This window comes from Nicotiana attenuata, chromosome 9 (assembly GCF_001879085.1).
Source record: "Nicotiana attenuata strain UT chromosome 9, NIATTr2, whole genome shotgun sequence".
In the NCBI taxonomy this organism is placed as follows: Eukaryota; Viridiplantae; Streptophyta; class Magnoliopsida; order Solanales; family Solanaceae; genus Nicotiana; species Nicotiana attenuata.
The window spans coordinates 50,001,750-50,017,128 of record NC_031997.1 but is presented as its reverse complement, the minus strand read 5'-3'; the positions used below and the strand labels follow the sequence as shown (position 1 = coordinate 50,017,128).

General features: G+C 38.7%; 1 protein-coding gene across 1 annotated transcript; it reads right to left on the bottom strand.

Moving 5' to 3' along the window:
• Positions 4,643-13,826, bottom strand: LOC109232435 (DNA-(apurinic or apyrimidinic site) lyase, chloroplastic). The gene is made up of 12 exons (XM_019398196.1): positions 13,730-13,826; positions 13,493-13,646; positions 13,335-13,417; positions 11,537-11,616; positions 11,103-11,360; positions 10,674-10,999; positions 8,421-8,528; positions 8,033-8,170; positions 7,895-7,942; positions 7,448-7,528; positions 5,649-5,808; positions 4,643-5,086 (listed from the first exon to the last, which is right to left on the bottom strand). Exons 1-12 carry the CDS (start codon positions 13,777-13,779, stop codon positions 4,965-4,967), a joined length of 1,608 nt encoding a protein of 535 aa, XP_019253741.1. The 5' UTR covers positions 13,780-13,826; the 3' UTR covers positions 4,643-4,964.

Here is a 15,379-nt window from a genome sequence, read left to right as displayed (position 1 = left end):
TAAGGCTGCTCAAGGTTGGCGGATGTGATATTGTTCTTGGTATGGATTGGATTGACACTGTTACACCAATCTTATTATCCACTCGACCATTGGGAATTTCTTTCTACAAGGAAGAGAAATTAATTACATTGCTTGGACAAGTAGAATCCGACCCGGTAACAACAGTTAATGAACGGAGCTTGGGTCGTGTGGTCAAAAAGGGTTAGTACAGTTATTTGGCCCAGTTAATGATGGTTAGTGCAAAAGCAGCCCAAGACCAAGAACAAATTTCGGATCAGATACAAGAACTGTTGGACCATTTCGATTTAATATTCCAGGAACCTAAGGGCCTTCCGCCCAAGCGGGAATGTGACCATGCCATAGAGTTGCTGCCAGGCTCTAAACCTATCAATTTGAGACCTTACCGCTACTCTTTTGAACAAAAGAATGCCATCGAGGAAATTATCTCAGAAATGTTACAAGCTCAAACTGTGACAACCAGTGTTTCTCCTTATGCTTTACCAGTTCTACTAGTTAAGAAGAAAGATGCTAGTTGGAGGTTATGTGTGGACTATAGACGATTAAATGACATCACAATTAAAAACAAGTATCCAATACCAGTGGTAGAGGACTTGTTAGATGAACTTTGTGGAGTGCATTTTTTCTCTAAATTGGATCTTCGTTCGGGTTACCACCAAATTCGGATGAAGGAAGGAGATGAACCTAAGACGGCCTTCAAGACACACCATGGGCTGTGGGAGTTCAGAGTTATGCCATTTGGACTCACCAACGCTCCGGCAACTTTTCAAGCCTTGATGCACAAGATTTTTGGGCCATACTTAAGGAAGTTTGTGTTGGTTTTCTTCGATGACATCTTAGTCTATAGTGCCAACCTTCCTGACCATGTCACTCACCTACAAGTGGTTTTTGAACTATTGGCAAGTCATCAGTTGTTTGCAAAAAAGATCAAAAATGCACATTTGCTCAACCAAGTTGAGTATTTGGGCCACATTAATTTCAGGCCATGGGGTAAGTACTGATGAGGGTAAAATATCTGCCATGTTGAAGTGGTCCCAACCAAAATCGATCAAGATTGAGGGGATTTCTTGGGCTTAACAGGTTATACCGTAGGTTCAGTTAAAAATTTTGCTATTATTAGCAAACCCTTGGTCTGATCTACTTAAGAAAGGGAACTCGTATGGACCTTAGAAGCCACACAGGCTTTTGAAGAACTCAAGCAAGCCATGGTTCGACTCCAGTTTTGGCACTACCAAACTTCTCTATCCATTTGTGGTAGAAGTGGACACTAGTGGCAAAGGAATCGGGATCCGCAAGTTTTGTGATGCAAAATGGGCGTCCAATCGCCTATCTCAGCCAAGCCTTAAGTCAAAGACACCTTGGGTTGTCAACTTATGAGAAGGAATTGATAGCATTGCTACATGCTGTGGATAAATGGCATCACTATTTGCAGCCAAATCACTTCATCATCAAGACGGATCATTTTAGCTTGAAATTCCTAAAGGACCAGAGGATCACTACTTCACTTCAACACAAGGGGGTAACTAAGCTGCTTGGCCTTAGTTATGAAATTCATTTTCGGAAAGGGGTGGAAAACGTGGCTGCTGATGCCTTGTCCAAGCAAAATGAAGGAGCAGAATGTTTGGGCATTACAGTAGTACAGCCAAGATGGGTAGTTGAAGTGCTTGAAAGCTGTGAAAATGATACAGAAGTTTAAGCAATCATTGCACAATTGAGCATTCAACCTACTGGAAACTTGGAAGTCACATTGCAACAGGGAATTCTACACCACCAAGGGAGGATTTGGGTGGGGAGCAATTCTCAACTCAGGCACAAACTAGTTTCTGAGTTTCATACATCGGCTTGGGGAGGCCATTTAGGCGCAAATGCCACTTACCAAAGAATTAAAACTATATTCGATTGGCCTAAGTTGGCGCAAGATGTCAAAGAATTGGTCATAAATTGTGAGGTTTGCCAACGGAACAAGGATGAAAGTGTGGCTTACCCCGGCCTGTTGCAACCCCTACCCATTCCATCAAGAGCATGGGAACACATTGCAATGGATTTCATCAGTGGTTTACCCAAATCACATGGCAAAGACTCAATCTTAGTGGTCATCGATCGATACTCTAAGTATGCCCATTTCTTCGTCCTTACCCACCCCTATACTGCCCCTCAACTTGCCCAGTTGTTTCTTGATAACGTATGCAAACTACATGGCATTCCCTGCTCAATTGTGTCGGATAGAGATCCTATTTTCATGAGCAATTTCTGGTGGGAACTATTTAAAGGACTACAAGTGCAATTGAAACCAAGCTCGGCTTATCACCCACAAACGGATGGCCAATCGGAGAGACTCAATAGATGCTTGGAAACCTATCTCCGTTGCATGACTGGCCACAAACCATCAGAGTGGAGCAAATGGTTATCTCAAGCAGAATTTTGGTACAACTCCAATTTTCAATCAGTCATCGGCATGACTCCTTTTAAGGCTCTGTATGGCTATGATCCACCCCTACCCAGTTTTGAGTTAATTGCCCAGAGCAAGCTTAACTCAGTGGATCAAGCCTTGAAGGAAAGGCAGCTACTGAATCGCATACTACAAGACAACCTATCCAAGGCTCAGAATCGAATGAAGCTTTATGCAGATTCCAAAAGAAGTGAGAGGACCTTTGAGGAGGGGGATTGGGTATTTCTGAAGTTGCAACCTTACCGCCAATCCACAGTAGCAGTGCGGAAGAATTTGAAGTTGTCAACCAAGTTTTATGGTCCCTATCAAATTTTGCGCAAAATAGGCAAGGTTGCTTATGAGCTCAAACTTCCTCAGAACTCAAAAAACCACCCAATATTCCATGTGTCTCAGCTAAAGAAGAAGGTGGGTGACAAAACTTTTGTAGCTCAAGATCCCCCATTCTGTACTGAAGAGGGTCAAATCCGCATGGAGCCACTTGCCATTTTGGATAGAAGAATGGTCAAGAAAGGAAATCGTGCAGTCACCCAAGTCTTGGTACAATGGACTAATTTGTCGCCTGAAGAAGCCACCTGGGAAGATTATTCATTTCTGAAATCTCAATTTCCCAATTTTGATCCATAAATGGGAGAAGACAGAGGATTGGGTTCTTAAGGGGGATGGAATGTAGCGAACAAGGAGACAACTTGGGCCTGGGATAGTTGGGCCACCAAGTGAAGTCAGTTGGGCCATCATTAATAAAGAGAGAGTCAACCCAATATTTAGATATGTTAGCTACTAAATAATAGTAGTCTCTAGAAGATTGTCACGTGTCACCCATTGAATGGGTTAGTTAAGATTATTCCTTATGAGCAGGTTATAATAGGGAGTCAGTACATGTAATTGTCATCGATGATTATGCAATTTTAGATTTTCTCTTTGTTATTTTCCTTTTCCTTCTTCACTGTTTCATTGAGCTCAATAGCTCTAACATTACACTAGGTGTGTGGATCTATTGCGATTTGTAAGTCGCATTTTCGGCTTGGGATTTCTTTGTCAAAAATCTTCCCATTATAAATAAGCACGAGTCTTTCAACTAGGTGTGTGGATCTATTGCGATTTGTAAGTCGCGTTTTCGGCTTGGGATTTCTAAGTCGCATTACCAATGCGAATTATAAGTCGTATTTACATATTACGATTGAAAATTCACAAGTCTCATTTATAGATAGAATTTGACCACATTACTAAGCCACGCTTTTGGGTTTGTAAGCAACGAAGTTTTACTTTTATAGGCAATGTAAAATTGTAATAATGGTATAGTCGGCACTAAAATAGCGCTGGAAATTATATTTGGATATGAATTTAATGTTCCATTCTGCTTCTTCTAGCTTCCTCCTATTTCAACACAACTTCTATTTTGACAATATCCATCTTTGATTTGTTGTGCAGAATACTGCCAATGATTGTAACTTTTGGTTTAAGTACACTATGGATGCGGTAGAATGGTTAGAGTTTCTATGCCCTTAACCAAAAGCCGTGGGTTTGAGTCCTAGAAATAAAACCCTCTTTGGTACGGAACACTTAATTCCGGAAGAAATTCAAAAATAACCAGATTTACAAGTGGTCGTTCAAAAGTAGCCCAGTTCCAAAAGTAATTGAAATTTAACCACTTTCATGTAAAGATAAATATGAGCGAAAACACTATTCAAAACCCGAAAAATACGCCAATATATTATGCTGGAGATTATATTAGAACTCCAAGATAAGTATGCTGCAACTCCACCATAATATGATGGAGTTCCAGCATAAGTACGCTAGAACTCCATCATAATATACTAGAGTTCCAGTAAAGTATATCGGTCCATTAAATATGCTGGAAGTTCATACACAAATGCTCGAATCTCTAGTATATTATGCTGGAACTTTCCGTGTGTTGGAGTTCCAGCATAATATGCTGGAAGTTCATACACAGGTGCACCGAACTCCAGTATATATTATGCTGGACCGATCTCTATTGCAGCAAAATAGTGGCTATTTTTCATTGACTTGGTAAACGCTAGCTATTTTTGAATGACCAATCCGAAAACTGGCTAGACCGTGCTATTTTTACCTTAAATCCCCTAAAGTGGGCTTCTAGAGAGCGAATCCAAGTTACTCAGGCCAGTGGTTCCATGCACCGGATGAAACACGATGCGGTAAACCAACATAGTAGGCTTTCTACGATGCAAATCTGAACTAGTCGGGTCAACCTATTCCAGGCACCATATGGTTAAACCAAAAAAGGGTTGGACAGGATTACATGATACGATATGGTCATCCAAAATTTTTACTCAGTGCTTCCTCCAGGATCTTGTATGCCACTTCAAAAATCAGGATTCACCATTTATATGTCAAATCCTTAACTGCAAAATATCTACTCAACATAGCTTCTTGAGAATATTCTCGTCACGTTTTTTGTTATGGTCCCTCTTCAGAAAAACATCAAGATGTTGGAATCAGCAAAAACGATGGTCGGAACCTACAGCTTCAGGATAAGGCCAATGGGACTGTGATCACTGCCATCTACATCTGGAAGAATGTACGAGTCATGCACGTTGTCAGCAATGCGTTCTGAGACAAGGAAGTAGTCGAGCCTCCATCCTGAAATTTTATACCCCAGAAGGGAAAATATGCAGAAAACGTCAGAGTAAACCCTATGCAAAACAACCTGAAACAACACCCTTAATTGCAAATGATATTGAACAAAAATGTGATGTTGGAATTATCTTGTCAAGGAGTGACAAATACTAAAGTTCACCATGTAGCGAGAGATTGGAGGAATAGAATGTTCGACGAGTAGTTTAAGCAGATCAATATGGAAAGAGCGAGAACACAAGTATTATCACGACTGACGACCCAAATACCTAGTCAAGCGCTCTTCTAAGTTGCAGATTGATGTAAGGAGTTCAAACTCCTCTTACCTAGGTGGGAAAGAGTATAACTTTCACAATCACGCTATCAAATGAGCAATGTTCTCATTTCACTAGACAGTAAACCACAAAATGAGATACGCAAAAATATCTAATTTTAGGGGCTATGGAAAAGAGTATATTGAGCAAAAACCGAGGTATATTTCTGGTTTCTTAATTTGTCATAAGAGGAAAAGCCCAAGGAAGCAGAGGACCAAGTTACATATCACCATAATAGAATAATGTTCAAATACCTTTATTAGTTTTACGTCCACCATGGCGGTAACCCCAGTAAGTATAACCAACGACACCAGGATGCTGCTTCCTGAATGTATCTACAAACCCCTTGTTTAAGAAGTTTGTTTCAAAGGACTGTCTTTCTTCATCAGTAAAGCCTGCACTTCTTTTATTTCCCTAAGCACAGGAAGGAAAAAATCAGAATGATATCAAAACTAAACCAGCAAGTAACTTTGGTAAGTTAAGTTAACAACTGAAGACAATGTAAAACCCACAAGCAAATATCATGCCTTAAGTTGCAAAGTCGAATCATTCTGCTATTAGCAATGATATTTTCCACCATTTTATTGTGATTCTTTAACAAATGCAAGAGCTTTCCTAGTAGATGAAGAGAGCCGAATAAGTTTCCATGGTGCTAGGTCAGGCTTATAGATTTGAACACAGGGACAAGCAGTTGACAAGTTTTGATCTTCTATGTTGCAAGCAGTTTGTCTCTATTTGTAGGGCATCGCTTTTAGATGTCAGTTAAAAGAGGAGCAAGAAGAGCCCCATACAACTTGCAATTAGCTGCTCCATCAAGGTTCCTTAGTCCTTATTTTTAAAGTGCAAAAGATGACAACTAGGAATACTTGCAAAATTGATACTCCCTTAGTTTTAATTTAGTTCACTCTTCGGTTGCCTAAGGTCAAGTAACCTACTTTCGAGCAGAAGTGTTCATTCTTTAGGAATTCAGAAAATACACCAAGAAGGACTACAAGTTGCATATAAAAATCACGAAAGAATACATTTAACGTACAATCAATGACCACTCAGTTTGACTCAAACAAAGCAAAAGGTGACAATTCTCCACTTGCTTGTAGAATATTTCCTGCTAAAAGTCTAAATCTTGGATCACAAATCAGAGGTTCTGAGTGCTTTTACTTTTCCATGCTTCATCTTTTCTTCATAAAATAGACAATTATTTCCCTCCAGTAGATATTTCGAACACTTCCTACGCCTATTAGCTTACAAAGAATATATTGACCTGTATATCGTAATTGGATAAGATTTCCTTCATTTTGATTCCACTGCTATTCTTAAAGCCAGATGCTAAGATAATCATCTTAAACTGTAGTACCTTAAATTGTGGTATCGTTTCAATCTGCTAATGCTTGATTAGTTTTAGCTTTCATTTTGTTTTTTTGGGGGGCATTATTGATGCTATTTTGTATCTTCTCTTACAACTATATATCAAGAGTCACTTAGCGCAATGTAGCTTTACTGATGCTGTCTATTTGGTTTGTTCTTATTCTAGTACTTTCCATAGCTTATGTGCATACAACTGCAAATACTTGAAATCTTTCGCGAACATTTGTCCCCCTAGAAAAGTAATAATGCTCAATGTGTTCTTATACCTCCCCAAGTCCAATGCAAACTTACTTGGACCTTACAGATTTTTCCAACCTTACAGAAGGTGCGCGCATCTGTATCACCAGTAAGTAGTAGTGAGGCTATTGATGTAAAGACTCACTGGAAGAGGAACTAAAAAACAGATATGGAAGAGGATCTCAAGCAGCTAGAGACCAATAAAATTACCATAATATGAAAGAGAAGGAGAACACGGCAACTCTACTTAATGTTTCGCGTAAATCATAAAGTAGAACAACCAGGTTTAACTAAAGGAAGATTGCAAAACGACAAATTAAATATAAAGAAAAAAGACACGCTATCACTGACTGCTCTTTCTTCACTTTTCTGGAACATACACTATGATTCACATAGCATAAACTGCTTCTGCATTATATACATGTTAAGACGTGAAGGTAAAAATACTTACAGCAGGATTATAAATATCTATCTCCTCGTGGGCGCAATTTAGATCACCGGTCAAAACAACAGGTTTTGACTTTTCTAGCTCCTGCAAAGCCACAGAAGAATTATAAATGTTCAGCAGATTAAGGGTTAACAAACCCATACAGTAATGTCTGGAACAGAATAAACAAGATACACAAAAAAAAAATAGGGAAAGAAAAATCCAAGAATTTGGACGAACTTGAAATGATAGCAGCAAAGTAAGAACAACTAGAACTTGTAGACAAAAGTGGAAGTATCCCGGGCTGCATCTAATGAACGAAGGTTAAATGGCTTGAAGATTTTAAATTCACGAAATTCAAGATGCCTGTTCGAAAATGAAAATCTAAAAGAACTTAACCTCAAAAAAGATGTACCTGTAGACAAATGAATACATGGTGCATAAGATATCAGTAAAGAAAGCAACACTTACTTTCATGTAATTGCCAAGAGAAGGATCCCACTCTGTAATTCTGTACGTCTGGCAAAATACATCTTGTTAGTCATGTCCGTAAGAGGAAATGCATAACATAACGAATGCAAAGAAGATATATAAGACGTCGCGGACTACCAATCGTCGTAGTCCATCACCAGAATTTGGAACATATCCACACAGTAAATAGAAGTAATCAAATTCCACCGTGACAAGTCGCCCTTCGGTATCATGATCAGGTATACCGAGACCATATCTGACAGAAAGTGGTTTGATCTGTCAAAAGAGGAATGCAGAAGAATAATGTTGGTTATATACGAAATAAACCAAAAACAATTCAAGGAAAGAAGCTCAATCTTCTTCCTCCTCTATAAGAAAAAATATTTCCCAGAGACCAAAGTATGGCACCCGACAGAGGGCCTACATAAAGAAGCAAATCTGCTACTCCAAATCAAGGATACTGGGAAAAAAATTATTAAAAAAAAAAAAGAGAAGAAAAAAAGAGGGAAGGGCAAAAGGTTCATACCCGAGAGATTATTGCAGTACCAGAATACCCAAGCTTAGCGACACTGCATGTCCAAAAGCTATTCTCATAGCCACTGAGACTTTCTTTGATCGCTTCAACATCTTTATCCTGCTTCCAAGAATCAGAAGTTAAATTAGCTAAGACAGCACAAAGATTTTGTTGTATGAAGGAACAAAATCTCTACTAGTCACATAGTAATCCACACTGTGTACAGAAACTATCACTGATGACCTAAATTCATAGATGGCTTTGTAAGCAGTTCTTAATTATTACATTAGCACGTAATATTCCAGATATTTCAAGGTACACCAACAACTACAGTTTGTAGAACTTAGTTTAACAGGAACAAAATCATAAAAGAGAAGTCCAGTTTATGTTGTAGTCTCTAGATTCTGAGAAGACAGTGCGCCTATATTTGAAGAATCGTATCAACTAGGAAGCAAGTAGACTTAAGGAACCTGAGAATACACACGCACGCACACACATACACTCATGAATATGTATGTGCACGTGTGTGAGAGAATACTGATTACCAAGAATTTGAACAAAAAGCGGATATGGTTGATAAAACCCCATTATCAACATATATTGACAAGTTCTTATAAGTCCTTCCTTCAACCCTTTATCAAATAACCTACAAAATCTTCAAGTTGTATCTGATTAAATCCAAGTATTTTAGATATTCCCTCATTTCCATCCCCGAGCATTCCAAGCTAACGGCGTTTGTGTATCCATACACACACATATAACTAGTAAAAGACACAGTTCCTTTCATCGAGTTAAAATTAAGAGGAAAAACATAGTGAAACATATCCGCTTTCAAGGCCGTAGCTTGTGCACATATATATTGGGCCCGAGGCCGTAGCTTATTCAGATAAATAGGTTGTTCATCATTCAGAAGAGGGAGTATTCATATCCTTACTTCCTTTGTTCAATTCAATTATTAGTTATCATTTCAGTTACCAATCATCAGTTCAGTTATCAATTATCATTTCAGTTTCAGTTTCAATAGTTATCATTTCAGTTATCAATTATCAATCTATCCCACCATCATGATTAACCAATTTATAACTTCCAACATCACATATATGATCATCCATCCACACCCAACCAACAAAATTCCATCAATTAATCATCTTTCAATCTCTACAATAGTTATTTAATAGTTATGTAATTAAATAGGGAACTTAGGCTTCCAATCACCATACCAAGAGTTCCAATACTTATTCATACTCATATTCCCTTAATAAATTCATACATGTTAGTCTAAGCGTGTAGGATTACCTTTTTGGAAGAAATCTTGCAAAACCCTCCTTTGAGTTCTTGAAGAGATCTCTTGAAGATCTAAGTATTTTATGTGTAGATTTCATCAATATTAGTATAGAAATTATGGAATTTCAAACCAAGATAATGGGGATGCTTACCTTGAAGATGGGAGGGGTTGGAGGTCTTGAGAGAGTAGAGGAAAACCCTAAAAGTCGTCCAAAAGAAATGGGGGAAGATGGACCCCGAAATTGTGTTTATAGGCCCAAATTTCGGATACGGCCTCGGATGCTTCGCATCCCCACTTCACTCCTCTCAGGAGCTCGGATGCTGACCCGGATGCTATGGCAGCACTTCACTGCCAGCCCCTCTTTTCGGACGCGGCCTTGGATGCTTCGCATCCACACACCCCTCCGCCAGCCTTTGGTAATTTGATCATAAATTCTTGTAGGAATGTCCAAATGACGAATGGTTTGAAGCGTTAGAAACTAGACTCGAAGATCTTTCATTTGAGGTTGTGCATCACATAAAACCTTATATATCTGTAGGTATGATCGTCCAAAATGTGGTCTTGTGCGTACTCATTTGGAATTTAGTCTATCATGTAATTTTCCAACTTGGCTTAGACTTAGGTCTCTCCTTGGACCCCAAATCACTTATGATATGCCTAGTACACTTATTATCATAACCAATTGATTACCATCACGTTAATACTCATTTAATGCATCCACAACCGATTCAAATTTACGGGGTGTTACAAAAGCATTGACCAATGCTTCTATTTCACGCAATTTCTGTTGTTGTGCAAATAAGGACCATACATTTATAAAGTGAAGCATCACCTGCATCCCATGTTATGTTTACGAGGATCTCAATACGTTGTAAGGTTGACGAGTTAGATAATCGACTGATATACTGTGCAATTAGATAATATCTATTATAATATCAAGTCGATTCCTACAAGCAGAAAAAGATAAAATGAGAGCTCACCTGTAGTTTAGTTTCCTGTAAGCACAGAACATCAAAATCTTCTCTATCGGCAAGCTGCTGTATCAAAAGATTCTTTAACTTCAATAGAGCCCTCAAACCATTGACGTTCCATGACAATAACTTAACATGTTTTGTATCCTTAGAAAGAGGAGGTGGCCTCATTGTTTTAGGATTGTATACAATCCACCCATCTTTGGGCTTCTTGTGAGCGAAAATAGTCCAAGGTTCATCTTGATTTACAGAAATATCCACGCCCTCAGAAACTCCAATGTGTGCCGAAGCAGTCGCCGATGAAACTTTTCTCTTTCCTCGTACAGTCTTCTTGCCTATCAAAATTATTCATCATTTAATACACTGACAAAGCAAAGCAAAGATGTACTGTAAAGCAAGATGCAAAATAATCAGACATAAGGATAAACACCGAAGCACCTTTGATGTCATTAGATTCAGCGGAGAGCTCCTGGGTAATTTCAGCTTGTTTAACAATAATGTCAACACTGGTATCCTTGGTGTTGTCTTTTTTCACCCATTTTTTCGTCTGCCTGGTACTAGAAACCTCTGATGCAGCAACATCGCTTTGGTTACTTGACACTTTTCTAGCCTTCCTTTTTGAAGTGTTATCGGCTACTCCTACACTTTTGTCAGATGATACTTGATCCTCCCGTGCCACAGCTCCATTGCCTGCATCTATAGCAGAAAGTTACGGGTTATAAGTATGTTAAAGTATCTTTCTGCTATATTTTGGATTTTGGAGAAGTTCACAGAATAATAACAATCACCTAGATAAATGTCGTACATCAGTTTCCAAATTAAAGAAATTATTTTATGGGCTTGGTTGCAAATTAAATGACAGAAAAGAGTACCATCAAGTTTGCTGTTGAGGAATGTCTTCAAAGAAGCAACAAGCTCTTGTTTAGTACCTCTGGAAGGAATCCCAAGACTCCTAAAAAACGGAAAACTGGCTTTCATGTCACTGGATCAAAGTGAAAGCTGCTGCAAAATACAACGTGACACATTGTGCAAACTTTTCCGACACAAATCATTTCTGAAGTGGAATATCATCCGAACAGAGGTTTTAGACCAACTAGTTCAAGTTCCAGTGGAATCACTTAGCGCTGTATGGTACAATGCTTCAAGCCAATTGCTTAGTGGCTCCAACCAAGGGTCAAGACTCTTTTAGCTCTACTAAGGCAGCACATCTTTTTCAGACGTCTAAGGATAATTTTAAGGCATTCACTACAACAACAACAATAACAACAACTAAGCCTCAATCCCAGGCAAGTTAGCTAAGATATATGAATCATCACACCCATGTTTTAAGGAATACTGATTTGGACCCTCGCAATCGAGCTTATGATTGTAAAGAACGCGGAGCCGTAGTCAAACGATCCAAACCAGGTTGAGAGCACCGAAGCTTTATCCACCAAGTTATTTTCTATAACCATAATATAAAACAAGTAAATTTGGAAGCTTCGAAGCTTTTGAAGATGAGGCCTTTTGGCAAAGGGCAACGCCAAGTCAATTTCGGGCCACCAAGCCTGAATGCCACTACAACAGCTTTTACGCCTCAATCCCAGGATAATTTTAAGTATTCACTGCTTAAGGAAAAACTTCTCCGCAAGTATAGACTTGTTATGGTTGTCAGGTAATCATTTTTGCACATATTGTTTCCCAATATCTAGCACGGGAAATTATGACAAGAAGCAATTTAGAAATACCTTTTCATATACACATCCTTGTCACACATATAGTTTCCCTATATCTAGCAAGGGAAATTATGACAAGAAGCAATACAGAAAAATCTTTTCATATACACATCCTTCTCACGGCAGATGGCATCCAATTATATTTGCTTGAAACAACAAGCTAACAACCAATATTTTTCTGATTATTAGAGACTAAATCAGGCATTTAATGGACCATAGGAAAATATTTGGTCAAATTCCATATTCCTTTCATCCATTCTCTACAGAAAACAAACATGAATCATCAAAAACATGATACTCCTTCTGTCCCAAATTATGTGATTCACTTCCCTTTCTAGTCATTGTTATCAAAGGCACGCTTAAGGTGAGGCTCAAAAGTTTTTGAACGCTTCCCCTCACTTGGTGAGCGCTTCAGTGTTGTCATTAAGGCTCTAAGGCATAACTTCGTTGCCAACGAGCGTAATCCTGAAGAGGTGATACTAAACAATTGATATTTTATTTTATAGTAAATTTTCTTCAATTTCTTTATCCATATATTTGGTATTCATACTTATAGATATTAGTTTGTCTCTCTACCTGCTCAGGATAGGGGTAAGATCTATGTATATAGTGCCCTCCCCCGACTCCACATATGGGATTACACTGGATTTGTTGTTGTTACTTATAGATATTAGTCTTGGACTATACATACATATTTGTAGTTTTTCTCCATTTGCGCCTTTCTTCATTAAAGCTCACGCTTTATTTGCGCTTTGCGGTTATAGCCCCAACAGACCTTAGAGTTATGTGCGCTTTTCGCCTTTGGTAATATTGTTTTTAGTACGTCCCAAAATGAACATATTTTTCTATACAAATAACTACGACTAATTTTAGACCACAAGTTTCAAAAGTCAGTCTTTCTTTCTTTCTACACTCCGCCAGTCAAACAACGTCACATGAAACATTGAGCACATACCTAAGTTTCACTCTGAGCTGTGGAACTGTCATTTTCTCTACTGTTTCCATATCCTCCACAAGAATCTCCTTGTCACCATTTTCCTACATTAAACAATAAAAATTCAAATAAAAAACTAATTTTTCCTACTAAAAATTAATTTGTCAAAAAGATTCAACCTTTGAAACACCCTTTTCAGCTGCAACACCCATTGGTTCATTTGACTTTGCAATAGCTGATGAAGTTGAAAAGGGTCTTTTTTTAGACCCCATTATCGTTAAATTCACAGAAGCCAAAACTTGAAACTTGGGTTTCCTTAAAATCAGTCCAACACTGAGAAAAAAGTAACAGTCATTAGGGGAAAAAATAAAGAAAATAATTGAAAGACAAAACAGAAGTGATAATATAATTAATACCTATTGGGATAAATGTAATTGTATAGGCCTAATTTGAGAGATTGTAACATTGATTGTAGTAAGATTATTATATGGAGGAGGAAAAAAAAAAGTTTATATTTTTTCGGGGCGGGGGGGGGGGGGGGGCGTGTGAACCGCCAAACGAGGCAGCAAATGGTGAATTTTTTAGGCGCGAAGCTGGTTTGGGAAGTTAAGCTACGTGGTTAGGGACTGTAGGGAACTGGGAAAAGGAAATATTGGAGGAATTGTAACCACCTTAGTGAAATAAATTAAGAACAACAAACAAAAGTTTTTTTAAGAAAGTAAAGTAATTATTAAATGAATTTAATAACCCCCACCCTTTCCCAAAGAGGAAAATAAAAAAAAACACAAAAATGGAAAAAACCCAACAGCCACCCACCATTGTGACGTCTCTTTCACTTAAGACGGTTCACTTGGATCGGATATCCAAAATCCGAACTGATCCGTTCAATTTCGGATTTCGAATTTTGGATTGGATCGGATTTCGGATTGTGTTTATATAAATTTCAGATCGGATTTGGATTGGTATAATTTTAATACGATCCAATCCGATCCGAAATCCGAAATTATTAGGGCATGTATAAATACTAAACTTTAATTTCTGATAGTTAGTACTTACTTTACATTTTCCTCCAAGTTATTACCTTTACAATTGATGGATTTAGCTATATTGGCACCATAGTACTCTCATAATTGCAAAAAGATGAAGTTTTCTTACTGTATTGCCTCTTTTACAAAGAAAATATACATATGAGTTTGCAACTTTGAAACATAATAATCCGATCCGAAATTCAAAAATCTGATCCGATCCAAACTTAAAAATCCGATCCGATCCGATATTAATTCGGATCGGATTCGGATTGCATTTTCTAGAATCCGAAATCCGATCTGAAATGTGCTAAATTCGATCCGATCCGATCCATGCACAGCCCTACTTTCACTGCTGTCGGACCACTCACCGGCATTATGGCTGAAATTGACACTTCAAGGCCAAGGCCCTTAGCTTAAAATTTCACCCTGGGAAATCAACCAATCACCCTGATTGTTCAAAACCCTGCGCATCTAGCGAAAGTAACGGTGGAGGCCTTAAACAGGGCCTTGGCAGCCTTTGGCCCAAGCCTGTGGCAGGCGATGACAAGCAACAGCAACATGCAACCCAATCTAGACCCACAAATGATCAACACCCTCATCTCCAAGCTTTCCAATCAATCCCATTCTTCCCAAACCCGGGAGCGGAGGAGCCAACAACGTCTTCAGTGTTTGTGACTATCGAACCCCAATCCCATCAAACTCCATCACCTTCTGCTCCAGTAGAGAAGAACCAGTCGCCACCACTAGGCAACATTACAAGGGAGATCAACAAAGCCCTAGAGCTTCTGAAAAGGAAAAGCCCTCTGGAAATGGAGAGAACAACCTATGGCCCTCTAAGCACAGATTCTCTCCTACTAGACTCAGTCAGAGCAGTCGAGTCTAGTGTGGAGAGCAGCTAGTGCTTGTGCTTCTGTGTCCCAGGGCCCTGACCAAGTGTGGCCTGAGCTTGGTCTCTCACCATAGTCAAGGTGTGACCAAACCACTACTCAATCTGACCCCAGTACTGAGCATGGAGAACATGAATCAAAAGAAATCAGT

Bases quoted from the DNA above. Each gene is read 5' to 3' on its own strand.
- LOC109232435 (XM_019398196.1), bottom strand. From the start codon at position 13,779: ATGTTACAATCTCTCAAATTAGGCCTATACAATTACATTTATCCCAAT. The intron at 13,647-13,729 runs GTATTAATTATA...CTTTTTTCTCAG, and splicing joins AATTACATTTATCCCAATAG to TGTTGGACTGATTTTAAGGA. The intron at 8,171-8,420 runs GTATGAACCTTT...CTCTTTTGACAG, and splicing joins GTACTGCAATAATCTCTCGG to ATCAAACCACTTTCTGTCAG.